Genomic DNA, 27099 nt, shown 5'->3' on the forward strand with positions numbered 1-27099 from the left:
CCTGAGAATGCTGGGCCCTCACGCTCCGGCCCCAGCTTGCTCATACTGCATAGCTCCATGCCAGCAGAGGCCATCTGAGAAGACCGGAGGCTGCTGCTCACAGAGCAGGGTGTCATTCCAGAGAGGCGGCCACCATCCCCCACTCCCAAGCTCCGGAGCAGTGACTCAGATTGTTTTTCCCCAAGGGGAGAGGCAGTACATTGGAACAGAGAGCTCTGATGGGCTCCCCAAAGGAAGTGACTGCATTTGAAACACAACATGGGTAAGTCCAAGCCTAAGGGTGCTCTTGAAGAGAGTGGAGGCTGGTGGTAAAGCTGGAGGCATCACGAGAGCCACAAGCTCAACAACAGGCCAGACCACTGACCAGAGGGAACTGAGGAAGGACACACCAAGCAGGAGCCTTCTCGTGTCAGAACAAACCTGAAACACTAAGCTCAAAGACCACACCTGCCCACATCTGATGGGACTGGACTGTGGGGCAAGCAATTCCCCAGGCCACTGCAGAAAACGATAGAGCCATTGGCCAGCACCCGGAGGAGGTGACCCGCAGAGGCAGAAAGCTCAGCAGATCAGGGAGAGGACAGTCAGGGAGCCCCCATAGCCACTGCTGCCCCAGGGGGACCATCTACATGCCCAAGGCCGACCCTCCGAGTAGCGATGTCAGAGGCTTCCCACTGCAGGGGAGAGACGCCACTACAGTGGTCCAGCCGGTCACTAAGCAAATAATCAAACAGCGGCCACAACCCCTAGAGGTGAGTGGGGCAAGAGGGTCACTGCCGTAGAGTTGACACAGTATTTTATCTAAAACGTCCAGTGGGCAACAAAAGAGCCAGGTAAAACCAGAGAATATGATATACACCCAGGAAGAAAAAGCCAGCCATGGAAATGGCCCAGAAGGCCGAGATGTCAGATTCAACAGAGGAAGACTTCATAGTAGCCACTACAAACATATCCAAAGGAAACAACGCTTCAAGGAGGAAAGGAAGGTGTGATACGTCTCCCCAAATACAGACCGTCACCAGAGAGACAGAATTTATAAGACAAAAAAGCATATGCTCAAGAGAAATGAAATCATATGTTCACACAGAAACATTCACAGCAGCAGGGTTCTCAAAATTCCAAATGTGGAAACAACCCAAGCGTCTGCGGACAGATGGAAGGATAACAGAAGGCGGTCCATCCCTGCCCTGGGCGCGGCTCAGCTGCAAAAGCAAGGCACTGCTACCGCGCACGGCCACGCGGATGAATCTGGAAGATATGATGCTCAGGGACAGAGGCCAGACACAAAAAGCTACAGAGTTACGCTTCTGTCTCTACGACACGCCCATAACAGGCAAGTCCACAGGAACGGAAAGCAGAGGAGTGTCTGCGGAGAGGAGGGTCAGGGAGTGGAGGGACTACGGACACACACGGGCTTTCCTTCTGGGCGCTGAAAATGGTCTAAGAGGTATGGCGATAGCTGCAAAACTGTGAACGTACTGAAAGAAAAACTGGTATGTTACAGATCTCAATAAAGCTGCTCTCAGGGCAGATAGATAGGGGCCGGAGACAAAGGGATGAGTACATAGGTAAGAACAGATGACTACCTGCCCACAATCCCAGACCCACAATTCTGAAAGCCCAACGGTCTTTGGAACTCTTTTATTGTTGTTATTTTTATATAGTCTTAAGGTGCGTAACTGACAAAAAAAGTTCAAAGCCTGTCACTTCCTCCACTTCTGCAGGGCAGAGGGTGAGAGCGCCCAGCGGCCTGGTGGCTCGTACCTTTATCTGTGTGATGTTGCCTTCGAGCTCAGTCGGGGTCTGAAGGGCCCACCTGTCCTTGCCCTCTGCCACTCGGCTGCTCCGGGGGCCGGGGAGCTTCCTCCACATGGCCACTCGCCCTTTATCTGTCCCCGCCGCCAGAAGACCTATCGGTAAAAACAAAGTTCACAGGAATTGAGTTGAAGGGTTAAACACAGTAGGAATCTCTCTTCCCTGACCACGGCTCTCGAACATCTGGGTGTCAGCCCTCCGCCTGGTGACCTCCAGCTCCACACCTGTTCCCACCTGGGAAGAGGGTGGGTGTGCGTGTGCTGGGGGTGCTGGCACGGTTTTCTCTCAGCCTGTCTGCCTGTCCAGTGCTGCTTCCCCAGGGCTGGAGTGGCACTCAGCGCTCAGCAGGCACAAAATAAATGGTGCTCTGGCTCATCTCCTATCTCTCTGTCCCCTGTGTGTGTGTGTGTGTGTGTGTGCATACAGGCACATATACACGTATTTTTAATGCTTCCCACACTTTTTCTCACAGTTTCAGGAGGGAACAGAGGTCAACTGCATGTAGGTAGGTTGGTCACCCTGTCAAGCAAATCTCTTGACCTTCATGTGAGCAAACAAAGCTTTACTGTCACTTTCTCGTTCCCGAGGGACACTTTCAAGTGACGGAGAGTCACCGCCAAGCTGCCATTCTTTGAAGAGCTGCTGTCTGTCATTATCCTGTAGCCCCAGAGCAAGGCCCGAGGCCGCTTCCCTCCCTCTCCTGCATTGGCCCCGACAAGTCTCACCTTTGGCCTTACAGTAAGAAACACAGTTTATGTTCTCGGCTTTTTCAAAACCAAACTTCTCCTCTGGACTCAGCACGTAATTTTCTCCGCCTTCTAAATCCCAGAATCTACAAGGAAAGGAAGACAGCTCCCTTCAGGGGCCACGTCAGTGCGCTGCCCTCCACCCCGAGGGTCCCGCTCAACTGGCAGAGCCCTCAAGAAGCACACACAGCCCCAGGACTCCGATATAATCAGCTCGCCAACAACATGTTTACATCTATTCAATGCCTTGCTCACAATCAAAGGGAGCAGGGGGTTCATATGTGACACCAGCTCACAATGAGAACAAAGGGACTCCAACTACATGCTATAACACGGGGAACCCCCCAAGCATCACACGGAACCGAAGTAGCTGGATAAGCAAACACAACACAGGATTCCATTGACACCAAGCTCAAAAAAACCAGGCAAAGAGATTCCACACGCAGCCATCGGGACAGTGCTGGGGCTACCCTGTGAGGGCCGAGTGGCAATGCCTGCAGTCTGCTGTTGTGTGTTGTGCTCTTCGAGCTCAGAGCTGGTGATGTGGACGTGTCCAATTTGTGAAAATTTATCATAATCTGTACTTTTCTGTCTGTACGTTACACTCCAATAAAAGCATTACCCCAAAGAGACTGAATCTTAATAGCAGTGCTCGCTAAGGAGCCAGGCTCTTACCTGAGAACAGGTTCCCCTATGGCGGTCACAAGCACACTGCCTTCAATCAATGTCATGTCTGCCCGGTGACCAGTCTTCCCACTCAACTTGACCTGATAATGAGAAACAATCCAGAAGAAGCATGTTGCTCTTGCAGGCCCGGAGTCTCTGGTGTGCAGTGGCCTGGGGGGACGTGCCAGCTGGGCGGGTGCAGGTGTGGACACGTGGGAAGGCAGCCCTGACCCTGCAGTGCTGCTCTTTGTTATGCAGTGCATGGTTAATAATGACAGCTGCTAAGCGCATTTCTAGAGTGGCCACCATGCTGAGCCCAGTTCTGACATGACCGTACACCCTCGAGCAGGTGTCATGACCCCATTCTGCAGACAGCAAACCTGCCCAGGGCCCCCCAGCCAGCGAGTGGCTCAAGGGAATCTGAACCCAGGTCCAGATGACTCAGGGACTCTATTTCAACTACTGTGCCAGGGGTATGTAAATGTGTAAACACCGGCTTACAAAACATCAGCTCCATCAGGTACAAGAGCATCTTCAAAGAAAGTTCAGCATTCTCCGAGGTACACAGATTCCTCTGGTACAAACCAGGGAACTGGCAGGAGGGCAGGGAGGACCGGTCCCTGGTGAGCTGCATGCTTGGAGCGGCACCCAGCGCAGGGCTGCTCCCCACAGCATCCTCCCGTCAGTGAGAGCCCAGGGTGAAGCCGAGAGGCATGGCATGGAGCTCTCACCGCCTCCCGGCAGCCGCAGCCCAACACCTGCTACCCAGCACAGGGACTGATGCCCCCTCGGGCAAAACAGCCCATGTGCGCCTGGGCCAGGGGCAGCAGGGACAGAAGCAAGGATCCGCATCTACACGCAGATGGGATGCAGGATGATGTCCCCGTCCCACCTATTTCCACCCTGAAGGTCAAATGAGCGGCTGCAAGCTGGGCGGTTATTCCGAGTGTCAGCGGGGCGTACAGGCTGTGAGCTTGTCGGTCAAGGCGGCACAGCTCCGAGCAAGCCCAGACCCTCCCACCCCCAGCCCGTGACGCCTGCCAAGCTCCTGCGAACTGAGTCGTGGCGGCTGTGGTTAAGTCAGGTGAAGCCTGGTGCTAGCCACGTCCTGCTGCCCGCTGTCCCCCTACCTTCATCACTTCCTCCGCTTCGCCCTCGGGCCTCACCGCATACAGGGACAGCAGCAGGTTTTGCGTGACCACCACCAGGGCCTCCCTTTGCTCGATGTAGAAGAGCGTTTGGATGGAGCTGTCTGTGGAAGCCACCTGGGTGGTCTTGCCTTTCTCATCCACGTAGTGCACCGTCCCTAAGGGCAAAGGGGTCAGTCCAGGGGGCATGGCACTCGCCAGCCGCCACTGGAATCTACTTAGGGACATTTGCAAAATAAACATCTTCGTTATAAAAATTTACAAATAAAACATTTAAAAAACATCTGCACATAAACCCGCAGGCCATCTCTGAAATAAACATCTTTTCAGCCCCACTGGCCTGCCTGGCAGCCTTGAAACTCTCCTCACCCTGGTGCGCTCACATGCCATGCACGTCCATCAGCTGTACCTGGAGACCCAGAGCAACGGCCCTCCGGCGGCCCTCCCTGTCCCCTCTGTTGGGCCGCCTTTCCTGCCTGCGCTCTCTCAGCCTCGGCGGGCACTCGTCCCGGCCCAGAGGCCTTTCTTCCCCTGCCCGGCCCAGCCTGCCAGCCCTTCCTTGCCGTGCAGGTTCCCTTTGGGCTTCTGAGTCCTTGGAGAGTCTCCTGTGAGTGCCCGTGAAGTGACTCATTTCTGCTGCTCTCAGGAGCCTCCTCACCCTCCTCGTCTCCTCTCATCTGTTCCCAAGGAACACGTGACTTCCCATTCAACTGGCAGGTTCAAGGGTGTGCAGAGGCCCGTGGTCAGCATGACACGACCGTGCCGGCACTGTTTCTGCCTCAGCGAGCCTCAGTGGCAGGCCTGGCGACACGCTGACACATGTTCACTCAGCCGACATTTCCAGTGAGCTCACAGGCAGGGGTCTGACTAGACGTGGTAATTCACCCCTGAACCCCACAGCTCCTGCGTGAGGGACAGGACTGACCCCTCCAGAGCCAGGCTTGTCCCCACCGCACACCCCTGTGTGCTGTGCCTCCTTCCCACACCACCTTCTCAACTCCCTGCTAAGGGGGCCTGGTGCTGACATCTTCCCCACACCGCCCAAGGCTCTGTGCCCGCTCTGGTTTCTCGGGACCTCGTCAACATCCCCTCCATCAGCTGTCTCTTTACCTCCAGAAACAAATGGTGTCTCTGTTTTAAAAATGACAAAGGCCCCAGCCCCTTCCAGCTATCCTCTGCTTTCTTCTTTCCTTCAAGGCTGAGCTGCGTGGTGGCAAGTCCTCCGGAAGCTCAGCACCTTCGTGAGCCTCCCCTCCTTGCTCTCGCTCCTGCGGTGACGCACACTTGTGAGTGTCTCCCGTGGAGGTAAGCCACTCTTCTCTCCCCTTACTGCATGCTGCATTTATCTGCTGTCACTGGCCTGTCTCCCTGCTTACCCTGAGGAGGAGTCGAAGTCCCGACAGTGGACTCAACGCTGAGCATCGACGAAGGCTGGCTGATGCTGCAGGCTGGAAGCAAAGCCCGCACCCGTCCTGCCCCGTCGCACTCCCTCCCCAGAGCTCAGCCAAAGAATTACAGGTGAGGGTGCTTCCCGATCCCACAGAGTGGACAGCGGGAGCGCAGCACTGTGCACGCTGCCTGGAGCTGCACATACCGGCATCAGGGAGTGCGGCTGATGGAGAGCCTCGTCGCGAGAGCCCTCCAGACACATGCGCAGCCGATCGCCTCTATCAGGACAAAGTGAGGCCCTTTGGGTAAGTAACTGCCAAGAGTAGCTAACGCATCGCTCTAAAACTGGCCCACACGCAGCCTACTATTTTATGCAGAAACACCATCTGTTTGCTTACAATCCTTACCAGACACCCCTAAAATGCTTCAATGTCCTAGAGTCCCCACCTAAGTTTCTCACCATCCATCAAGCTGACAAAGAATGATAGTCCCTCTTGAGATCCCATTTTCAGGAAACTTCCAAAGCCACTTTTCCTCCAGTTAAACATGTCCAGGGCTCTCTCATCACCACTCACAGCTGCCTTCGCCAACTGAACGAGGTCCCTTTGAAAGGCAGATATGACAGGAAGTCAGGATTCCTTATAGGAAGATGTTTCTTATAGGAAGGTATTGTCACTACAGATGTGCCCAGAGCAGCTGGGGGCTATGATCCAGTCAGAAGGAGCCACATCCCACCCCGCACCAGCCCCTGGGGATGTAGAGACAAGGCCACCACTCACTTGAGTTCCTACTTACTCGCCAGGAGGAGGGAGCCGGAAGATGCAGTGAGTTAGAGGTTTTCCATGATCGTGTTTCAGCAGGGGCATCCCTTGTACTCGACCCCTTTGGTCCAACCTCCACAAGAGCAGGACACCAAGCTGGAAAACCCAACACCGTGTGGAGGAGACACATTCTTACAGAGTGACCGGTGGAAGGCAACAGTTACGCTGTGCCACAGAACACGGGCTTATTCCTTTTCAACAAAACGACAAAACTACTACACGTGCACTGTCAAGTACAAATAATTCAAAAATCCTCCACAAAGAAACCAGAAGCCTTCCTGTGTGCTCTCTGCCCTGGAAACAACAATGGTCACGTGTCCAGCTTTTAAAACTTGATTTTAGAATTGATTTAGATTTACAAAAAGTGGCAAAGTCATTCAGAGAAGTCTCATTCTCTACCTTGAGCTTCTCCTATTAGCAGATTGTACTTAGCGTGGGGCAGCTCAGAATTAATGAGCCGATACTGACATACTGTATTAACTAGAGTCGTGCTTTATTCACATTTCCTCAGTTCCTCCCCGACGCCTGCTTTTTGTCCCAGGATCCCCTCCAGCGGCCACAGGACAGGTGTCACGTCCCCTCAGGCTCCTCTGGGCTGTGACAGTGTCTCTGGCTCCCCGGCTTTGAGGAGGACTGGTCAGGGTGCTGTGGGACGTCCCTCCGCCGGGGCTTGGTTGATGCTCTTCTCATGAGTGGACTGGGTTGTGAGTTTGGGGAGAAGGCCACAGAGACCACGCACCCTCCTCGTCACGGCACATCAGAGTCGGTGCCGTCGACGTGACTTGTCCGTGTTGCTGCTGCCCCTCCTCTCCCGGCTGAGGTCCTGTCTGTGACCTTGTGCCTTGTGAAGTCTTCTTTCTCCCCCTCTCGGTCCCACACTGTTTGGAGGGAAGTCACCTCCTTGAGCATGGACCATCTACGTAAATCGTTTGGGGTTCCTCAGCATGTGAGATTTGTCTCTTCTCCACCACTGACTTAATTATTATAAATTGGAGGGTTATACCACTACTTATGTCACAGACGCTGACATTCGAATTCAGGTGACAATCCAGCCCCACTTTGTTTATTTTGATGTTCCAGCTGTGGCCACTGGGAGGTCTTCGGTTAGCTCCCGTGTCCCTCGGACACACCCGAGCTGTGGGTTTTGTGAGCACTGCCTTTCTTGCTGGCACTACAGATTCTCTGGGCACACCGTCTGGCCCCGGTTCTAGAATCAGCCATTTCTTCAAGGAGCTGTGGCTCTGTTATTGGCAGAAATCCAAAGAAACCAGCATCTGGGTGCCAGGTGTACAATAGGTTCAGTTTTTAAGTCATCAAGGTCTTAGAACTGAGGGTGCCAACCAGTGCCAGAGGTCATGGTAGGGAGGCAGCACCATCAGAACCAGTCCAGGAGGCCTCTGGCTGGGATGTAAGCTCTGCTTTGCCAAATGGCACTATTTCTACCCAAATCCACTTGCAAAGAGGCCCTTTGCTGTGAGACAAGGGTTCCTTAAGGTGCGCCTCCTGCTCGAGGTCAGCGGACACAGGAGCACTCACACTTGCCCTCCCACCCGCAGGCAGGCCGGGCAGCACCACTTCGTCGTAAACGGGAACGCGCTTTCCAGATACAGACGACCCTGAACAACTGGGGTGTGAACTGCGTGGGTTCGCTTGTATGTGGATTTTTCTTGACAAATACGGTATAATGCTGTAAACGTATTTGCTCTTTCTTATGAGTTTCTTAACATCTTCTTTATTCTAACTTACTATAAGAACGGTACGTAATACATACAAGATACGTGGTAATTGACTATTATTGGCAAAGCTTCTGGTCAACAGTAGGCCATTAGGAGGAAAGTTTTAGGGAGTCAAAGTTATACTCAGATTTCTGACTGCGAGGAGGCTAATGTCCCTACCCCCCAAGTTGTCCGAGAATCAGCCTTAAAAAGCAACTTGCACAGTAAATCTCTTAGAAAAGTTACAGTGAGTCAAATGTGCTCTCCCTCAGGTTTCTGGATAACCAGGGGTTAGACCCAAGACAAACCCTGAGCTGTCCCATCCCGGTTGTGGCAACTTCATTCAACACAATTTATACAATAAGCCTCAGACAAGTGACCCTTGAAGGCAAGAAAGTTACTCCTGAATGCAAGAAATCCAGCCCTAGGCAAAAGCAAGAGTTTATTGTAATAAGAGACTCCTGAGAAGTTAGTGTGTTCAATGTACCATTGTCGAGACACATTATCGCTTCAAATGACAAGTAAAATGTTAGGATCTACGTCGTAATTGAAAAGAAGTATACGTTTGGTCATTCAGATCTTCACCACTGGTTCATGGCTCACAGCTGCTAAAACCCTGGGAATTTCCCAGGATAAGGGCCACAGTGGTGTCTTCTGTTCTATTACTGAAGGGGACTTCTGGTCACTGCCCAAGGGCGGGGCGGGCTGCCAGGACGACCAACCACTGATCAGAGGGCTCAACTTTCAGTCCTACCCTAACCTCCAGGAAGGGGACAGGGCCCCCGTCCCCAGGTTGAATCAATCGCCAAAGGCCAATGACTTCGTCAATCTGACTATGCAATGAAGCTCCATAAAAACCCAAAAGGACTGGGTTCGGAGCGCTTCCAGGTAGCTGACCACCTGGAGGTGTGGGGGGAATGGTGCCCAGAGAGGACTCTGTGCCCTCCCCAGACCTCGCCCTGGGCATCTCCTCGTCTGGCTGTCGATTCGTCTCCTTTACCCACCCTTCAGTAAACCAGTAACACGAGCTGCGCTAGCCAACTGGAAGAGCCCAAGGACGAGGGACCCTCCACTGTGCAGCCTGTGGTCAGAAGCGCAGGACTGGGGACTGGCGTCTGGGGTGGGGGCAGGGCTGAGCCCCTCACCTGTGGGGCTGACGCTGTCCCTGGGTGGACGGTGTCACAACTGAACTCAGTTGTGGGCACCCCGTGGTATCTGAGGAACCCCAGCTGCCAGCATGCTGGAACCAGCTTTGGGAACCTGTAAGAGGTTCTCTAACAGTTTACACCGAACTGTCCAGAGCTGGTTCACCCTGTCCTGGGTGTGCTGACACTCCCATCCAGCTCTGAGTGTGCAGGGAAGTGGGACCTGGTGCAGGCAATTCTCACCTTTATCAATGGAGCTTCTTCTAATGGACATTTGGGGCAACATCCACCCAGCGTCCCTTGTCCAGGGCTCCCCCACCTCCTTGGGCACTGCTGACTGCTATCCACGTGGTCACTGGGCCCGAGCTGGACTTGGGACGGCAGAGGAGGAACAGTTGTCTCTGGGTGTATGGGGGGTGAATGCCTTACTTTCCAACAGCTAGGGGTGCGGCCTTGTGAATGGGGTGGGATGGCAGAAAGAGATGACTGTGGCAGAAGGGGCACACTGCAGGGAGATGTGTGTCCGGTGGCCCCTCACTCTTGGTCTAGACGTCCTGAAGCCGGTTGTCCTCCTGTCCAGGGACTGTGGGACACTCCAACAGCTTCAGACTAAGTGTCCCTTCTTACTTCAGGTAGTGGGTTGGTTTCACTGGTAACCAAACCCACCTAAAGCAAAACGGTCTGTGGTGGGAGACGGAAGACCCTTAGCCAAACCTGGAAAGGAGGGCTCTGGTGGCGCAGCACTCTAAGTGCTTGTTCATTCAGGACTTCTTTTCCTGCTTGAGCCCATTATTAATCAGGACCAGCACCATCTTAGATTTTCTTGGAAAGATCAGGATTTCTGTTCTTAAATATTTTGACTCAGAGGTCTTTGACAGCCCAAACCTGGGCTTCCTTGCATGCTTGAGGAATCTGCTTTGTTAGTTGTTTCTTTCTTTCTTTTTTTTTTTTTAAGATTTTATTTATTCATTTGACAGAGAGAGAGACAGCCAGCGAGAGAGGGAACACAAGCAGGGGGAGTGGGAGAGGAAGAAGCAGGCTCCCAGTGGAAGAGCCTGACGTGGGGCTCGATCCCAGAACGCCAGGATCACGCCCTGAGCCGAAGGCAGACACTTAACAACTGAGCCACCCAGGCGCCCCTGTTAGTTGTTTCTTAATATAGTCAAAATGATGATGAGATTCGATGATCTTGAGTTCTTTTATTCCTACAGAGGATCTGCCGAGTATTCCACAGCAGGGACAGGGGAAAGATCATCAAGGAACTAGAAGTGTGAGGGCAGGGCAAGTCATTAGGTGGAAATTGAATTGAAAAACAGAAGAAAAATCTAGGGGCGCCTGGGTGGCTCAGTTGGTTACACGTCTGCCTTCGGCTCAGGTCATGACCTCAGGGTCCTGGGATGGAGCCCCCATTGGACTTCCCGCTCATTGGGGAGTCTGCTTCTCCCTCTCCTTCTCCCTCTGCCTCTCGCTCTGCTTGTGCTCTCTCTCTCACCTGCTCATTCTCTCTGTATCTCAAATAAATAAATAAAATCTTAAAAAAAAAAAAAAAAAAACAGAAGAAAAATCTAGAAAAAAGGGCAACAAATCAATACCAAAATGGGCAAGTGATTTGATCAGAAAATGATACAGAATTGGCTCTTCTAAATAATAGTCCCCTTCAACAGCAAGAGAAATGCAAACTAGAACACTTCTGACACAACATTTTACTTAGCAAAATTCCAAATTTGGATCCAACTGTATGTGGGGGACATGCTGGTGTGTTGGTGGAAGCCAGTACTAGCCCCACAGGGGGAGGCCTGGGCACCCACCACTAATGCTCACGCCCTGGGACCCGGCCGCCCCACTTGTAGGACTTTCTCTGAACTTCTATGCACGAAACAACATAAGCATGAAGTTAGCTACCGCACCTCTGTCTGTTTAGCAAAAGATTGGAAACCACTGACATGCTTATCAGCAAGGGCCGGTGAGGACCTTGTAACAGGCTCAAGTAACAACGCGCAGGCTCAGAGAGAAGGAAGGTCACAGTGCACCAACGTGGAGAGATGCGCAAGGCAGGCGTACAATGAAAAAGCCAGAAGCAGTGCAGTGCGCACCATGTGCCACCACGTCTGTGACGACGAAGGAGACAACACCCTCTGTGTGGTATTTCCAGCTCAAACCGCCTCATCTAAAGGTGACCACAAGGACATGATCCAACAAGTCTCAACTGAGAGACATTCTGCAAAATAACCAGTCTGCACTCCTCAAAATGTTGCTGTCACCAAAGACCAAACATAAGCAAAAAAAGAAAAGACAAGACCACGGAACTGCTGTTCATGATTAAGGGAAACTAAAGAGAAGGGGTGGAGAAACGCAATGCTTGGTCCTTCACTGGACTCTGCATTAGGACAAAATGCAACACAAACGTGACGGGACAACCGTAGAAACTGGAAAGTGGCATGTGTCCCAGGTGCCGGCCTCGGCGCCAGCCTTCCTGAGTGTGAACGCCATGGTGCGGCTCTGTAGACACCCTTGTCCTTAAGAGGGCAACGTCCAAGGATTTGGGGGGGTGGGGGAGTATGGTGTCTGTGACAAACTCTCAAATATTCAGGGGAAAAAACATATATAGAGAGCAAACAGATGCAACAAAACGGTAACAGTTAGTGAATTTACATAGAGTATATAGTGTTCATTAAACTATTCTTTCAAAGCCTTTGAAAGTTTCAAATTTTTCAAAACTGGAAATTGGGGAAAGAATGCATTCATATATGCTGATGTGTATCTGAAGAAATGGGAGAGGCTTTATGAAACTGTGGCACTGAGGGTGGAGGGGTGGGTGGCAGGGGAATGGAGGGGATGGGGTAGGGTCAGAGAGTCCTGCCACAATATATACCTTCTCATACTTTTTGGTCTTTGAAATGTGGAAATGTATTACCTGGCACATGCAAAATGAATGAGTACATTGTAAAATTTCGGCCATATGTTTGTGAATCGATTTAGGTATAGACCATGGTTTCTCAACCTGGGAACGGTTAACACTTTAGCCTGGAAAATTCTCTGTTGTGGGGTCTGTCCTGTGCATTACAGAACATTGAGCAGTGTCTCTGGTCTCCACCCACTAGATGCCAGGACACCCCCGCCCCACCACCATTCTGACAACAAAAAATGTCTCTAGATTCTGTCAAATGTCCCCTGGGGGCAAAATGACCCCATGAAGAAGTCCTGAGCTAAACAGTGAGGACCAGGGCCTCCCAGGCAACGAAGAAGCGTGCTCAGGGAAGCTAGTGATTCAGGGATGCCATAAAAACGATAGTACCTGAAAAAGCCACCCCACCTTTATGAATATAGTTTCCTAGAGAAGTTCACTTAAACAATTACAGACATACCCGGGCTGCAGAGTGGGATGGTAGAAGGAAACTTGCAAACCTTGCTCCCAGTACGAAACAGAATCTGCCATGACATCCATCAGGATCAACTGAATTCAGCAACCACATATTTCTAAAATTTTGGTCTCTAACACCCTTCTCAACATGTATTCCAAAGAGCGCTGACAGGGAAATGCAGGGATCTGAAATCAGTGTCAACCAAGTCTGCTTACCCTGTCCCCTGACACGAGGCAATTCCCATTGGGGCTCCACTTGAGGACGGTGACGTCGGTGGTGTGTGTCGGGGGGACTGCATGCTGTTCCTTGTCCTGCTTATTAAACACTGTCACTTCTCCAGTCTCCCAGCCAACAGCGAGCATCAGGCGCGTCGGGTGCCAGCACAGGGAACTGACCCGGAACGACCTCTCCATACGTGCATCGGGCACATGCTCACCCTACAACAGGCAAGACGTAAATTCCATATTATGAAGAGAGACAGCTATTCTAGGAATTTCTGGCTAATCAATGATATTGAGATCGGCTAGAAGATATAAAGAGCTGATATTAAAAAATGTTCTACTTAATTTTCATAGAAACACCAAGCTTGCTCTTAGCTGCGCTGTGAAAACATACAGTTAACACTCAACTGAGTATGCTGACCAGCTTACCAAGGAGGATGACCTCATACTCACAACTGCTTGGTTGCTGGCTAGCATTTTAATGGGGTCCTATACAACTTCATTTACAAAAACATGCAGGGGGCCAAGAGGTCAAGTTTGCTGACCCCAAGGTTCTCTAAGTACAGTCTCTGGGGTGGTCCCAAGAGCCTTTCACGGTCTGCAAGGCCAAAGTTATTTTCAGCCCCCTCTCACCTCCAGACTGTTTCCCAAGAGACTTTATAAGAGTGAGGAACTGTGCAGATCAGGCGACATCAGATAAGGACCCAAGAGCATGCAGACGTCACTATGACCCTAACTGCTTTGCTGAAGTTGCAGGGGCGACAGTGACACTTGCGGAAGGTTGAGGGCTGGGAAGGAAAATCTGATTTTCTTTTTGAAGTATGAGGTGTGTCATGCACTGAGAAAGGTGGGGAGTAGGGCGAAGCATGGGAAGTTTGCAGGGCTCCTACAAAGTTTCCAGTATGGGTGGAATTATGCACCCTGAAAAAGATATGTTAAAGTCCTAGGGTGCCTGGGTGGCACAGTCGGTTAAGCGTCGACTTGGTTTTGGCTCAGGTCGGGATCTCAGGGTCGTGAGACTGAGCCCAGCATCAGACTCTGTCCTCAGTGAGGTGTCTGCTTGGGATTCGCTCTCCCTCTCCCTCTTCCCCTCTTGCTCATGCTCTCTCTCTCTCTCTAAATTAATCTTAAAAAAAAAAAACCAAAAACATGTAGAAGTCCTAAGCCAGTGCCTGTGATATGACCTTATTTGGAAACAGAGTCTCTGCAGATGATCAAGTTAAGAAGAGATCATTGGAATGGGCCCTGATCCGATGGCTAGCATTCTTCTAAGAAGAGGAAAGAGACATGGACACACAGAGGAGACACATGTGATGACAGAGGCAGTGGAGTGATGCAGGCACAAGCCGAGGACTGCTGAGCATTGCCAGAAGTCACAGGAAGCCAGGGCAAGGCCCGGCACTGGCCCTCCTCCAGAGCCTTCAGAGACAGCGTGGCCCTCAGGAGCCCCTACTCCACACTCTGGCCTCCAGAACGGTGAGAGGATACATTTCTGTTTTAAGGCACTCGGCTTGTGACAGTTTGTTATGGCAGCCACAGGACCAACAGTTTCCAACGGCCAGTGTGGCCAACAGGAGACCGGGCCAGGGTGCACAGACAGCACAGAGGGGCTGTTTCTGGTTAGAGGCGTGGATTGACTGTGGAATCTGTTTTACATCCCTAAATATGTCCCCAAACTGAAGTAGCAGCGCTAAAGGAGTTATCCACACCACAGCGATACACATAAGACACGCACACATGCACCACATACCACACACACACCACACACCACATTCACAACACACACGACACACGACAGCCCCCCATATACCACATACCACACACCACATACATACACAGCACACACATCACATACCACACTCACTGCGCACACACCAGTTACATACACACCACGTACCATACATACCACATACCACACACACATAGCACACACGTGACACACATACCGCACACACATGCACACGGCACACACACACACAACACTTACCACATGCCACACACGCCACATTCAACACACATGACATACACACACACACCACATACCACATTTACAACAGACACACCACATAAATACAAACACAACCCACACTCACATCACACACACATGGACACACACCACATACCACACACACACCACATACACATGACACACACCACATACCACACACACACCACATACACATATGTGACAAAGACACCACATACCACACGCACCACATACCATACACAGCACACATACCACATATGTAAACACGTGACACACATACCACACACAGCACACATGACACTCACCACACGTACCACACACATGCACACACCACACACAGACAACATACCCACTCCAAGGCACACACATGACACGCACGGCACACACACAACATGCACACCACACATACCATACATGCACCACACACCTGTACACACTCCTCACGACACATACCACACACATGCACACACACGTGAGGACAAAAGGGACACAGGAGCCAGAAGCCCTGGCAGTCAGAAACGTTGCTTCCTAGGACTCACTTGTTCCAGATAAATATCCACGCTGCCTCCTGAGGTCGTGCTGACGGAGGCAACTGCCAGGAATGGGTGAACAGGGTGCCAATGGATGTGCGAAGGAGACCCGACGGCGTCTGGGGCTTCTATTCGGTGGTCAAAATAGAGGGCCATGATGAAACTCAGACCTAGACAAGGTTGAAACCTGCAGGGAAGAAAAACAGCTAAGTCCTGTTGCTTTTGAACAATGAGAAGAAATAACTGCATAGAATTAGGAAAGAGAAGCATCACAAACCTACCATCGTAACACAGCGCAACTTAGAAGTGCCCCTTAAGACCACGTGGACAACTTTACGTGGAAGAGATCTCTAACAGGGAAAAAATATATAATTTGAAGCAGGAAATTGGACCTGGAATGATGCAGGGTGCAATGGAAGAGAAGAAAACACTGCCATCAACACCATAAGAAAAAGCGCAGCCACCTAGCCCACATGTGTAAATCTTGATCATTTTAATTCATCAGAGCGAAGACAATTTGTATTTCTATAGCTGCCCTTCAAGCAAAAATTTCCAACCAAATAGAAGCAAAACTCCGCTTCACAAAAATACATAGAAAAAGCTAACATTCAGTTTGTAAACTTTATAAAAGTGTGACAACCAAGGCTGTCTTCTACGCTTGGCTCTCAGGCAGTAGGAGGCAACAGGATTCGTTTGTCAGAGAATTAAGAAAACAAAGCCCTGGCAACTGTGGGGGAAATTGAACTTGATTTGTTTCCTGAACTTAACATCTTTCTCTCCTGGAAAAGATGTGCTTACTGCCCCTCCGCGGGAGAGGCAGGATGGTGAATGACAGGATGGTGACCACGGCCCACTTTTCATACCCCAGAGTCCGCTTAGGGACGCTAACTAGCAGAGGAGTATATCTGTAGGTTGGTTTGCTTTCATTTAAAACTATTCAACGTCATGCCCATTAGGATGGCTGTGATCAGAAAAGAGAAAATAACTGTTGGCAAAGACATGGAAAAACTGGAACCCTTGGGCACTGCCAGTGGGAGCGTAAACTGGCAGACGCTGTGCAAAACAGTAGGGCAGTTCCTTAAAACTTACACAGAGAATTAGCACATGATTCAGCAAGCCCAGCTCTGGGTATATCCCCAAAAGACTGAAAGCAGGGACTTGAACAGATCCTTGTACAGCCATGTTCACAGCAGCACTAGTCACAGTAGCCAAAAGGTGGAAACAACCCAAATGTCTATTGACAGATGAATGAGTCAACACAATATGGTGCACACATAGGATGGAGTATTATCCAGCCTTGAAATTCTGACATGTTACAACACAGATGAATGTAGAAGACACTATGCTCAGCGAAATAAGCCAATCAGAAAGGGACAAATACAGTGTGTTTCCACCTATAAGAGAGACCAGGATAGTCAAATTCAGAGACAGAAAGTGAAACAGTGGGTACCAGGGCCTGTGGCACTGGGGGACAGGGAGTTCATGTTTGACGGAGACAGGGTATCTGTTTGGGAAGACGGAAAATTACTGTTGAGGGATTGTGGGGATGATGATAGAACATGTCAATGTGCTTCATGTCACCGACTCATTTACATGCAAATAACTGAAGTGATAAACTTTATATTATGTATATTTAACTACAACAAAAAAACTGTGTAAAAAATTACTTAACGCTGCAATGCTCTATCGCTATCAGTGGAGTGGGGCATGGACTGTGCCGTTTGCTTTTGGCAATGCAATAGCTGTATCAGAGGAAGCCTCGAAGGCTCAGCGTGGATCTAGAGAGGGAAATCCTGTTCGGTGAGAAGCTAAAGGCACATAGCTACAAATGAACATATACCCCAAATACTAAACAAAGGCACACTTTTTGAAGTGGTGTTCTCACTGCCACAGAGAGAAGAGCACATATTGGGAGCTCCTGGTGGCGCCCCCAGGCAGTGGCTGAAGGAGAGGCGGGGCGGGGTACTGGAGTCAGGGGAAGCAGCAGGATCCACAGGCCTCCTAGACACACGCATCACCGAGGGGACATCTACACTGGTCAAGGCTCTGGCTTCAGAGTACAGTACTGACACAAACTTTCGTGAAGTCATTAAAATTGAAAAAAAAACACAAAAAAACCTGGGTGTTTATATATAGAAAAGGAAAGCTTTCAAGTTGAGTTTTCATGTGTTGCAGCCACCAAGGGGAAAAATTGGGGCCTATGGGAAGTTTGTATTCATATTTTACTTTGTGAAAATATTCCTCTGAAAAATAAGTAATGTTCATTTTGTTAGACTGATTGAAAAAGAATTACAATAGCATGTAAAGAAGTTAAACCTGGTTTCCTCTGGTTTTGTTTTTTTAATCTCCAACATCATTTTGTAATAAGCATGTATGCCACCCGATCTTTCAATGACTTTTCTCGTGCCTGGGGTTTTCTCAGAGGTTCTCTCCCCCACATTCCACCTTTGGATACACAGGAAGCCTCCCTTTGACTTCACTTCTAGGCTTCTCCCCAGCATCCCCGCAGAGCTCTGTACTTCCCTGCTGCATTGAGACTTCATCACATCCTCCAACCGCAGGGGGCTCTCTGCCCCACAGGGTAGGAGGCCCTGGCAGCACCCCAGACCCAAGAACAGGCCCCCCCATATGTGAATACGTGGAAGACATTTATGAGCACGGAAAGATGCTCTTGATGTTTTGTTGTAAAAAGTTGCCAGGGTGGATGAGTCCACTTTTATACATTGAATGACTGTTCATCATTCATTTTACCTGTAATTTAATGTTTTTCTACCACGAAAAAGTACCATCTGTGTAATTATAGAACAAGAGCTAGCAAAGTAAACACAAGGAGAGAGGACTAGAAATACTATCCTTACCCAACGACATCGATTATGGCATCCGTTCAGAAACAAGGGCACTTCCTCTCCTTAAAACAAACTCACACTGTCTAGAACAAAACAAAAATACTCGGCAAATGTATAAACTTTGGGGAAAATACAAAAATTCCGTTTGTTCTAAGCGATTTGCTCCAGGCCCCTCCGACCGAACCCCGTCTTCAGTGCCACCCAGCTCAGCTGAGGGTCTCGCGACAGACACTGGGACTGCGGTGTGAGGGGCGCAGGGCTGAGGGGAGGGGCGGCTGAGACTAGGGGTGCAGAGAGAGGAGGGGGGCGGGGGGGCGCCCCTGAAAGGAGGGGCGGCTCAGACTAGGGGTGCGGCTGACAGGAGGGGCGCAGGGGTGAATGTGAGAGGAGGGGGCAGGGGGGCGCCCCTGAGAGGAGGGGCGGCTGAGACTAGGGGTGCGGCTGAGAGGAGGGGCGCGGGCACTCTCGGCCACACCGCCGGGGCGCCCCCGTCAGCCCGCGCCCCCCGGCGGTGCAGGGTCAGGGCCGCGGGCCCGGGACGCGAGGGACCGCCGCCCCTGTGCGGCTGCAGAGCCCACCGCCTTCTCATTCCCTCCCCTCCTGGGCCTTGCCCGGACCCGGACGGCGCCCGCGGTGGCCATCCCCTCGGACGCCGCGCCCAGCTCCTGCCGGCCCAGACCGACCCGCTCGGCCGAGGCCGGGTTTCCGGACGAAGATGACCCAGGCGGCCGCGGGACAGGAGTCCGGCCCGCTGCGCCGTCGTTCCGCTCCCCCGCCCCAGGCCTCTCCGGAGACCCTCCCCGGCCTCTTGCAGCCCTTGCCCTCCGACCCCACTCACCCTTGCCTAGCCTTCGCGCCATCGCGCGTTGCCCGGACAACGGCTGCGCGCGGTACGCGGAAATAGCCGAAGGTGAGCGCGGCGGACGCCGAGGCCACCCGAAGCTCCCCGAGCGGCCGGAAAGAGCCGAAGACGGTCGGGAGTGTTCGCGAGGCGCTCAGGGCAGGAGTCTTCGGGCGCCTCCCCGCCCGTGCGAGCTCTGCGGTCCTGCCGGGCATTTTCTCCCGGTCGCAGCCGCTGTCTACAGTCAACAACGCCAGCTCGGAAAGGGGAGCTAGGAGGTCAGGATTCGCCTGTTCTGCGCAGAGAAGGGAAGCTGGTGACGTTCCTGCAGGTGTGAGGAGGATGGAAAGCCTGTTGGGACACCTTTCCAACCGCGTCGGTCCGCTGAGAGAGTTTGGGGGAGAAACGGAACACGCCATCTTCGTTAAGATTCCCTCCTCTTTGGTTCATCTTCTTGCCGGGTCTTCTGGACCGCAGGCCGTATGCTGGGCTCTGCTTTGTCTTATCTCAAGGAGGAGGGTGTGGTTCAAGAGTATCTCGGAGCAAAGCCACTGGATTCGACCTAACTTTTGACGTGCAACGCTTTGGGGGCCGTACGGATTCCTTGGGCAAGAAGATGGATGGCAGGCAAGGGTACGTCCGGTTTCACCCCGTCGGAGACAAGCCTGACTCCTGGGGACAGATTGCGTTACCAAAGGCGTTAGCGATGCGTGCCCTGGCCTTTTCGGTCAGGTGTGCTTCAACTTCGAAATTAACTTTGAACCACAAAGCGATGTCTTGTCATTGAAGAAAAAGAGTTGCTACGGCGAAAAGGTCCACGTAGTTAAAAAGTGAAAAAATAAAAGAGGAAAGTACAGGCACTACTGGATCCGACAGTTTAGGTGCTGGATTAGATAGGTACAGGGTAGATCCCGTTTTTAAAAACCTCATTTTCATGGACACTAGAATTTTTCATTGAAAAAACTTGACATGTAACATCATGTCATTTTAAGATATACTTCAAGGTACTTTGATACGCTCGTGTTGTATTATGGCTGATGTGGTGATGTCAGTCCTATCACGTAATTACAGTACAGGATCATTGTCTGTGATCGTCTCACTGTCCTTTGGGTCTCAGTGGCTCATGAGTGCTCCTCCCGGGCCCGGACGCCGGGACACCGTCTCCCTTATCCTGCCCTATGTTAGGTCCCTACGGTTCACGAGTGCTCCTCCCAGGTCCGCACGCCAGGACACCGTCTTCCTTGTCCTCCCCTCCGTACGTTAGATCCCTACGGCTCAGGAGTGCTCTTCCCGGGCCCGGACGCCGGGACACCGTCTCCCTTGTCCTGCTCTCGGTACGTTAGATCCCTACGGCTCATGAGTGCTCCTCCCAGGCCCGGATGCTGGGACACCGTCTCCCTTATCCTCCCTTCCATAATACACACTAGAATCGAGAGCACACTCCTTTATCGCCATGATGGAGAAACATGACCCGAGTGCCCAGCGCCATCCACTACGCTAAGGAATTTCAAAACCACACGCTCAATCTAATAAAGGGCGCGTTGACCGGACTCAATTGCACTTTAAACTTTGTCGTTAACACCTCGGTTCGCGCCCGATTCAAGACTCCGAGCTGAGGCTGCGTTTTCTTCTCACGCATCCGTCAACACGGCCCCGGCCAATCACAGCCCGGGCGCTGCCTCCATTGGCTGTCGATGCACCAATCCGGAGAGACGCACTGGCCCGCACGGCCGCGAGGGTGGTGTCACAACACTACCTGCGTCGCAGGCCGGCCCCGCGCCCCCGCCCAGCGTCCGTACGTGCAAGGAAGCGAGCCGGCCGCTGGCCAATCGCAGCGCCCGTAGGGGGGCGCGCCCGCTGGAAACCTCGAGCGAGCTCGTCCCCGCGCGCGTCGCCCCGCCCCGCGCGCCGTCCGCCCCGCCCCGCCCCGCGCGCCGTCCGCCCCGCCCCGCCCCGCGCGCCGTCCCCGCGGTCTCCGCCGGGCCGCCGTAGCCGGAACTGCTGCTGAGCGCGGTGAGCCGGGCCTCCGAGAGCTAAGAGGCGGCAGCTCCGGCGCGCGCATCCTCGTCCGCAGCTCGCCGGGCGCGGAGGGGACGTGCCGGGGCGAGCGCTGCTGGGCAACTGCTTCCGAGGAGGGAGGACCACACCGGCGTCGCGGCTTCAGTGCAGCGGACGCTCGGGGGCCGGGGCTACCCGGCCCGGCCGGTTCTGCGGGCGCCCGGGAGGCCCCCGGGGAGCCCGCGAAGCCAGGCCGCTGCGAGGCGTTGATGAAGAAGGTGACCGGGGGCTGGGGCTCGGGAGGGGTGGGCCTCCCGGACCGGCTGTCATGGCGAGGCCCGGCCCCTAGCCGGAGCGGGACTGCGGGAGAGGGGAAGCGGCCCGCGCCCTGGCGGCGGTGGTTACGCACGCCGTGCTTTGTCGGGGTGGCCCGGAGGAGTCCGGACCGAGCCGCGTCGCGGGGACAGCGCTCTGTGTGTGCAGCCAGAAGTCGGCCCGAGACACGGAGGGTTTTGCTTTTTCCTTCCCGAAACCTGACAAACGGTGTCGGGCGGGGATTTTGCTGGAGTTGATTCCACCTCTGTGCACGGTCAGGAAGTAGCGTTGGAGGTTTTCGGTAAAGGGATTCCATGCCCGTGGCTTCCTTTTCCTGTAGGGGAAAACTCTGATATGTGTCAATATCCTCTTGACTCTGAAAGGCCGTGTCCTTCTGTGTCGAGTGCTTTCCAGTGTTAGCCAGGCAGACGGGCAGGTGTCATCTGCTGTGGCTGGCGTGTGCTCTGTCTGGTCCTGGCTTGATTGTGGGTCGTTTTGGGGTAATGGTCCCTGGGAGTAGGGTTCTCCACATTATAACCCGGAAAGAGGCCCTGTGAGGTATTTCCAGGTTTCTTAAGTAGGGATGGTAAAGTTGAGAAACCAACAGCGAGAAGTCAGTCCTGTGCAGTGAAGTCCTTTAAAAAGTTTGGCTATTTGTCCTGTGTAGTTTTATTTTTTGGCAGGGTTTTTGTTTTTGTTTTTTTGTTTTCACTAGCATTGGCCAAATCATTCAAAAAATTTCTAAGACCAGTTTCAACAAATGAAAACTGTTACAGGTCATTCTGTGACAGAATACATCAGAGCAGTAGTAGGTGTTAGTATGATTTTTACTCATTTGCCAGTCTTTCAGTAAGAGGTCTTTGCCCCTATTTCTGTATTTCATTGTTAGCCTTGATGCCTTGCTCACTTTTACCTTTTGAATGAGAATGTTAACATTCTGAGCGGTTGTGTTGAGCACGTCAAACACGGTTTGGGCACAGTTTCAACACCTGTTGAGGAATCTAATATTTATCTTTCTTGCTTTATCAGAGGTACACATTACTGACCCTTTTGGGGCTTATAATGTTGATACTGCCTGATTCTCCGAGTTAATTTTTGAGTGGGTCTGCATTCTGGGATGCATTTTTATAGACTCATGGAGTGTTGTTGTTGACATTTCACGCAGCAGTGGGTAACAAAGTGAACGCAAGAATTTTATTCACGGTTATCAAGAGTTTTTGCACATCGCTCTTCTGCCCATTCTTGCATTTGGATCCGGACATGTCTGTGGTGTCGCTTTCACCGGTGGCTCCCACCTGTTCCATGCCACAGGCTCCTTTGTTGCAAAAACATTTTTAATTTGTAAATCTCCCCAGCAGCACACACCTCCCACCCTGGGAAGCAGGATTCCCAGAAACCCCGAGCTTATTACTCTTCGTGTGTGTTTTAAAATGAGCAGGCGGACCGCCAGCCGTGGGCCACCATGGAGTCCCCTGTGCACGCAGGCGAGCCCGCTCCTCTCCCCTGGCGGGGTGGATCCGGGCCCCACGCCCCGGCTCCGGGGCCAACTTTGGGGACCGGCGTGCGGGGCAGGTGCGCGGGCCCGGAGCCCCGCGCGTTTTGGGGGCGGGGAGGGGTGGGGTCGGGGGCGCGGGCGCCGAGGCCCGGGCGGCGCGGGGAGAGGCCCGGCGCGCAGGCCATGAGCCGCAGCCCCGCCGGGTAGGTGGCTCCGGGCCCGGCCCCGAGCGGCCCCCGGGACCACACCCCACCGTCCCCCCGGGATCCCCCTCCTCCCCCCGCCGCCCCCGGCCCCTCCACACACCCCCACCCCACCCCCAGGACCCCGCCGGCCGGGGCGCCGCGCGGGCAGGGCCGTCCGGGCTCGGCCCCCGGGGGCCGCCCGCCCCGCCGCCTCCGCGCCGCCGGGCCGCCGTTTCCTGGGGTCGGCGGCGGGGCCGGGGCCGGGCGGCGGCGGCGGGCGGTGGCGGCGGCGGCGTTGGGCGGGCGGGCGGCCGGGAGGGATCGGGAACAAACAACGGCGGCCATGTTGAGAGGGCATCGGTGCGCTAAACTTCTCGGGCAGGCTGCCGGGCGCGCGCCTCACCGGGGTCTCCCCCCCTGCCCGGCCAGGATGACAGTGAAGTTGGGAGACGGCGGCGGCGGGGAGGACGGGCTCAAGCGGCTGGGCAAGCGGTCGGCCGACGACGACTCGCTGGAGGGCGAGGGGCCCGGCGGCGGGGACGCGGCCGATGAGAGCGGCGGCACAAAGAGGGACGCCAGGACCCCCCGGGACGGCGGCGACGGCCCCCCAGCGCCCGCGGGCGGCCCGCAGGACCAGCACCACTTCCTCCGGTCCAGCGTGAGGCCGCAGAGCAAGAGGCTCAGGAAGGACTCGTCGTGCGCCGGGGGCAGCGGCGGCTCGGGCGGCTCGGGGCCGCGCGGCAAAGGTGAGGGGGCCCCCGGGTGCCTGCGGGGTGGGGGGTGGGGGGCACCGGGCAGGGGGCCGCGCCCCCGCTCTGCCCCAGGAGCCTGCGAGTCTGGGTCGGAACTACGTGAGGACGCAGGGAGGACCCTTTCTCTGGGCCAGTACAATGGATTCCTGAAGGGTGGGTTTTGTTGTCTCTGCAAGGATCGCCCATGATTTACACGGTAGGCTATTTTAAACTGCAGACAATGCTTTGGGGAAGGAAAGAGGGAATACCTGCTGTATCTCTTTACCGGAGGTCAGCTGGCCGACACACAACAAAGGAGTGGGCTTTCCAAACCCGTTTCGTAAGAGCCAAACGGGATCGATCACAGGATCCGACTCGGGCCCATCGCCCTCTGCCTCAGGAATTCTAGGCTCAGGAGTCCTAAAGACACATCCAGATGCAGCTCTCAGAGTCCACGAAGGGGTGTCTCCTAGGGCAGGAGGCCGCGGGAACACTTGTGGCCCGATTCAGGCAGGGAGCAGTCTGCGTGTTTGCCCTGATGTCCCGGTGAGGGAGGGAGGTACAGCTTTACTGGGGTCCCCACCCCAATAAGGAGAAAACGACGTGCCAGTGTCGCTGCTGCTCCCGCGTTCCTGATGGTACAGGTGAGCTCCTCTTCATGTCCTTTCTGTCTGAGGCCAAGTCTGCAGCACTTTCATAGGTAGCAGATGTAGTGAAGTTCTAGTGAGTTTTGCAGGAGAAAAACTTTTACTTAGTTCCTGGGGAAATAGTAATTTAAATTTATTAGAAGCTCCTGATAATTTGAAGAAGGAAGGATCTCAGAAACTAACGGAGAGAGAACCATTTTGGAGACCTGTGCCAAATATGTACAATTACACTCGCTTCTGCCTTCTCACCTGACAGGGCTGGCCTTACCAGATTCTTGGTAAAGATTCTTGATGTAAGCATACTTAAAGTTGTGAGTGTAGAGTAATTAGTGTGCTCAGAAACTAAACCTTGAGTCCTGTGCGTTTATGTTGGTGTGAAAGTTGCTGATCAATTAGGAAAGCATTGATTTGTTTTACCAGCTTTGTTTGTTTTGTAAAAAATAGTTCTTCACTCCCAGTTACAGGTGTGTCTGAGTTCTCACCCGTAAGCTCCTGGGATGCCTTCAAGGGTTTGTAGCTTCAGAAGCCTTAGCAGCGTCCACGGCCTTGGCACCTTGGCCCTCTGACCTGCGTTTGCTCGTTTGACTTGTGGAATCCGCCAGAGAAGCATACTCACCTGTGAGACGAACAGCAGTGACTGCTTGCACGAAACGAGGCGGTGGAGTGAAAGCACTCTCCGGCTGTGTGTGAGGCGGAGTGGTGCTAGCGCTTCGGTCAGTTGATGAGGGGAAGTCTACTCTTATTTGCAGAGTTGAGCGTGGCTCAGACAGAGAAGGGCTCCTGGATTAGCTTCACATCAGCCATTGGCGCTTCTGTTCTTGGTTCTTGTCCCAGCGCGGGGCGTGGAGCAGCAATCGACTTTCCATTAGGAAAATGGGTGTTTGTTAGAATTGGTGCTTCTTGTGACTTCTATGTATTTTCTTGTTTTAGCAAAGCAAATATTTCTTTAAGTAAACATAAAGCTAAATCGTAACGGTGGCTTTTAGGAGTAAGAAGTGTGTCTGCTTTGCTTCCCAGAAAGTGTTGAGCCTGGAGTTTCCTGGTGGGGCCTAATCTTGTCTGCAGCTGTCGCCGTGCCCAGGACACCCCCTCCTCATGCCTCCGTAAACTCTGCTCACTTAGCACCTCCATTAACAGCCAGCAAAGGTCCGGTTCTGACAGCATGCCTGGTAACCTCTGCAAACATTTCTTAGAGGAGCGTTTGTCTTGCAGACTGGGGAAAGCTCCACCCTGTGTGCTGAGTGCGGATCAGTGAGGAAATGAACAATCCTGGCATTTGTTAGTTTTTCACTTGAAAACAGTATAATTTCCATTATGCTTGAGGAGTGCTCCCAGGGCAGTCATTGGCGGTTCTTTGGTTGATCCCTTACCACTCTGGCCAGTTAGAATCTGAACAGACAGGCATGAGCACCTTGCAACGAGTCTGGAGGAAAAGTCTTACGGAGAAAAGGAAGTCTGCCTTGTGCTTTTGTGCACACCACTGTGTTTTCTTTCTGTCTAAGAAGACATTCTTTTGTCAACTTCAACGAATAATAATTCTTTTGTAGTACTGTTCCGTGGTAGATTCTGTTGAAATTTCAAGAAGGGCAGGGAGCGAAGACTTAGCATCTATGTGCCGCACATGTTACGTCTCTCTTGCTCTCATTTTAAGTGGGTTCAGAAACTGAGGTTTGTTGTCTTAACCACTCGACCTAAACGGAAGGTGAGCTGCAGGCTAGAGACCAGTAGATCTGTGTGATGCCAGTGCACGTGTTTCTTCTGCCCCGCCGTACCGCCCAGAGACCTGAGGGTGCATTTGAGACTGAGATCCAGAATTCATGTATTTGTAAGAACCTGGTCCAGGACACAGAGCCCTGAGGCCCTTTCCCCTCTGGCCAGTTTGTGATCTGGATGATTCTGGGCAAACTGGTCTCTTTCTTGGAGCCTCGATTTCTTTGTCGTCTGTAAATGGGGATAATGCCAGTGCCTGGCTCCTGCGTTTACTGCAGTAAATAACACAGTCAAGCCCTGCTACAAGTGGTTAAAAGGCTCCCAGCGCTTCTGTTATGGGAAATGTGGGCATAGCTTTGAGGTTAGGGAGCTACAGAGTCTGGACAGGTACACTGGGTTGGGTGTCATCTGTTGGGAGGTAGAGAGAGGTCCCAGGAATGCTCCTGAGCTGCTGCCTGCGCTATGGGGACAACTGTGAGCGCAAGGTAGACTCTTGGTTTCTCTGCTGCCCTTCAGTCCCCTGCCCCACCCCCCCCTTCTGCCCAAGAACCTTAATTCCCCCTGACTTTGGGCCAGCTGGCCATGAAATGTGCCATCTCCACAGTTGGGCAGCATTGCCTGGTTTCACTCTGCTTGTGCTTGAGAATCAGTAAATCACTGTACAGAACTTATTTATATTTTACATAAATTACAGGCTGCTTGTAGCTTCCAGGTGTTTTTAAAAGACATCAGGTGAGATATGTCATCCCAATGTGGTCAGCCTTTGGGAGACAAGTACCATACAGG

General features: G+C 52.9%; 2 protein-coding genes across 9 annotated transcripts in view; one reads left to right on the plus strand and one right to left on the minus strand.

Moving 5' to 3' along the window:
* The window catches only part of IFT140 (intraflagellar transport 140), a 78583-nt gene extending 57744 nt beyond the window's left edge, over positions 1 to 20839 (minus strand). The window contains exons 1-11 of one of the 6 annotated variants that reach the window (XM_026484917.4): positions 19230 to 19312; positions 18404 to 18474; positions 15827 to 15895; positions 15555 to 15732; positions 13023 to 13244; positions 6560 to 6681; positions 6225 to 6367; positions 4358 to 4533; positions 3237 to 3328; positions 2541 to 2647; positions 1765 to 1910 (exon numbers count right to left, since the gene is read on the minus strand). In XM_026484917.4, the coding sequence (XP_026340702.3) occupies positions 1765 to 1910; positions 2541 to 2647; positions 3237 to 3328; positions 4358 to 4533; positions 6225 to 6367; positions 6560 to 6681; positions 13023 to 13244; positions 15555 to 15701 (1155 nt within the window). In that variant the 5' untranslated portion in view covers positions 15702 to 15732; positions 15827 to 15895; positions 18404 to 18474; positions 19230 to 19312. Of the gene's footprint in view, positions 1 to 1764; positions 1911 to 2540; positions 2648 to 3236; positions 3329 to 4357; positions 4534 to 6224; positions 6368 to 6559; positions 6682 to 13022; positions 13245 to 15554; positions 15733 to 15826; positions 15896 to 18403; positions 18475 to 19229 lie in introns of all 6 variants that reach the window. The other 5 variants (XM_044379118.3, XM_026484916.4, XM_026484920.4 and 2 more) reach the window with 5 other exon arrangements.
* Positions 20840 to 21215: 376 nt separating this feature from the next.
* Positions 21216 to 27099, plus strand: part of CRAMP1 (cramped chromatin regulator homolog 1) — a 56280-nt gene continuing 50396 nt past the window's right edge. The window contains exons 1-2 of one of the 3 annotated variants that reach the window (XM_026484938.4): positions 21216 to 21508; positions 23655 to 23971. In XM_026484938.4, coding sequence (XP_026340723.1) covers positions 23656 to 23971 — 316 coding nt within the window. In that variant the 5' untranslated portion in view covers positions 21216 to 21508; position 23655. Of the gene's footprint in view, positions 21509 to 23188; positions 23244 to 23551; positions 23972 to 27099 lie in introns of those variants that run through there. The other 2 variants (XM_057314827.1, XM_026484937.4) reach the window with 2 other exon arrangements.

This window comes from Ursus arctos, unplaced genomic scaffold, assembly GCF_023065955.2.
Source record: "Ursus arctos isolate Adak ecotype North America unplaced genomic scaffold, UrsArc2.0 scaffold_2, whole genome shotgun sequence".
NCBI classification, from domain to species: domain Eukaryota; kingdom Metazoa; phylum Chordata; class Mammalia; order Carnivora; family Ursidae; genus Ursus; species Ursus arctos.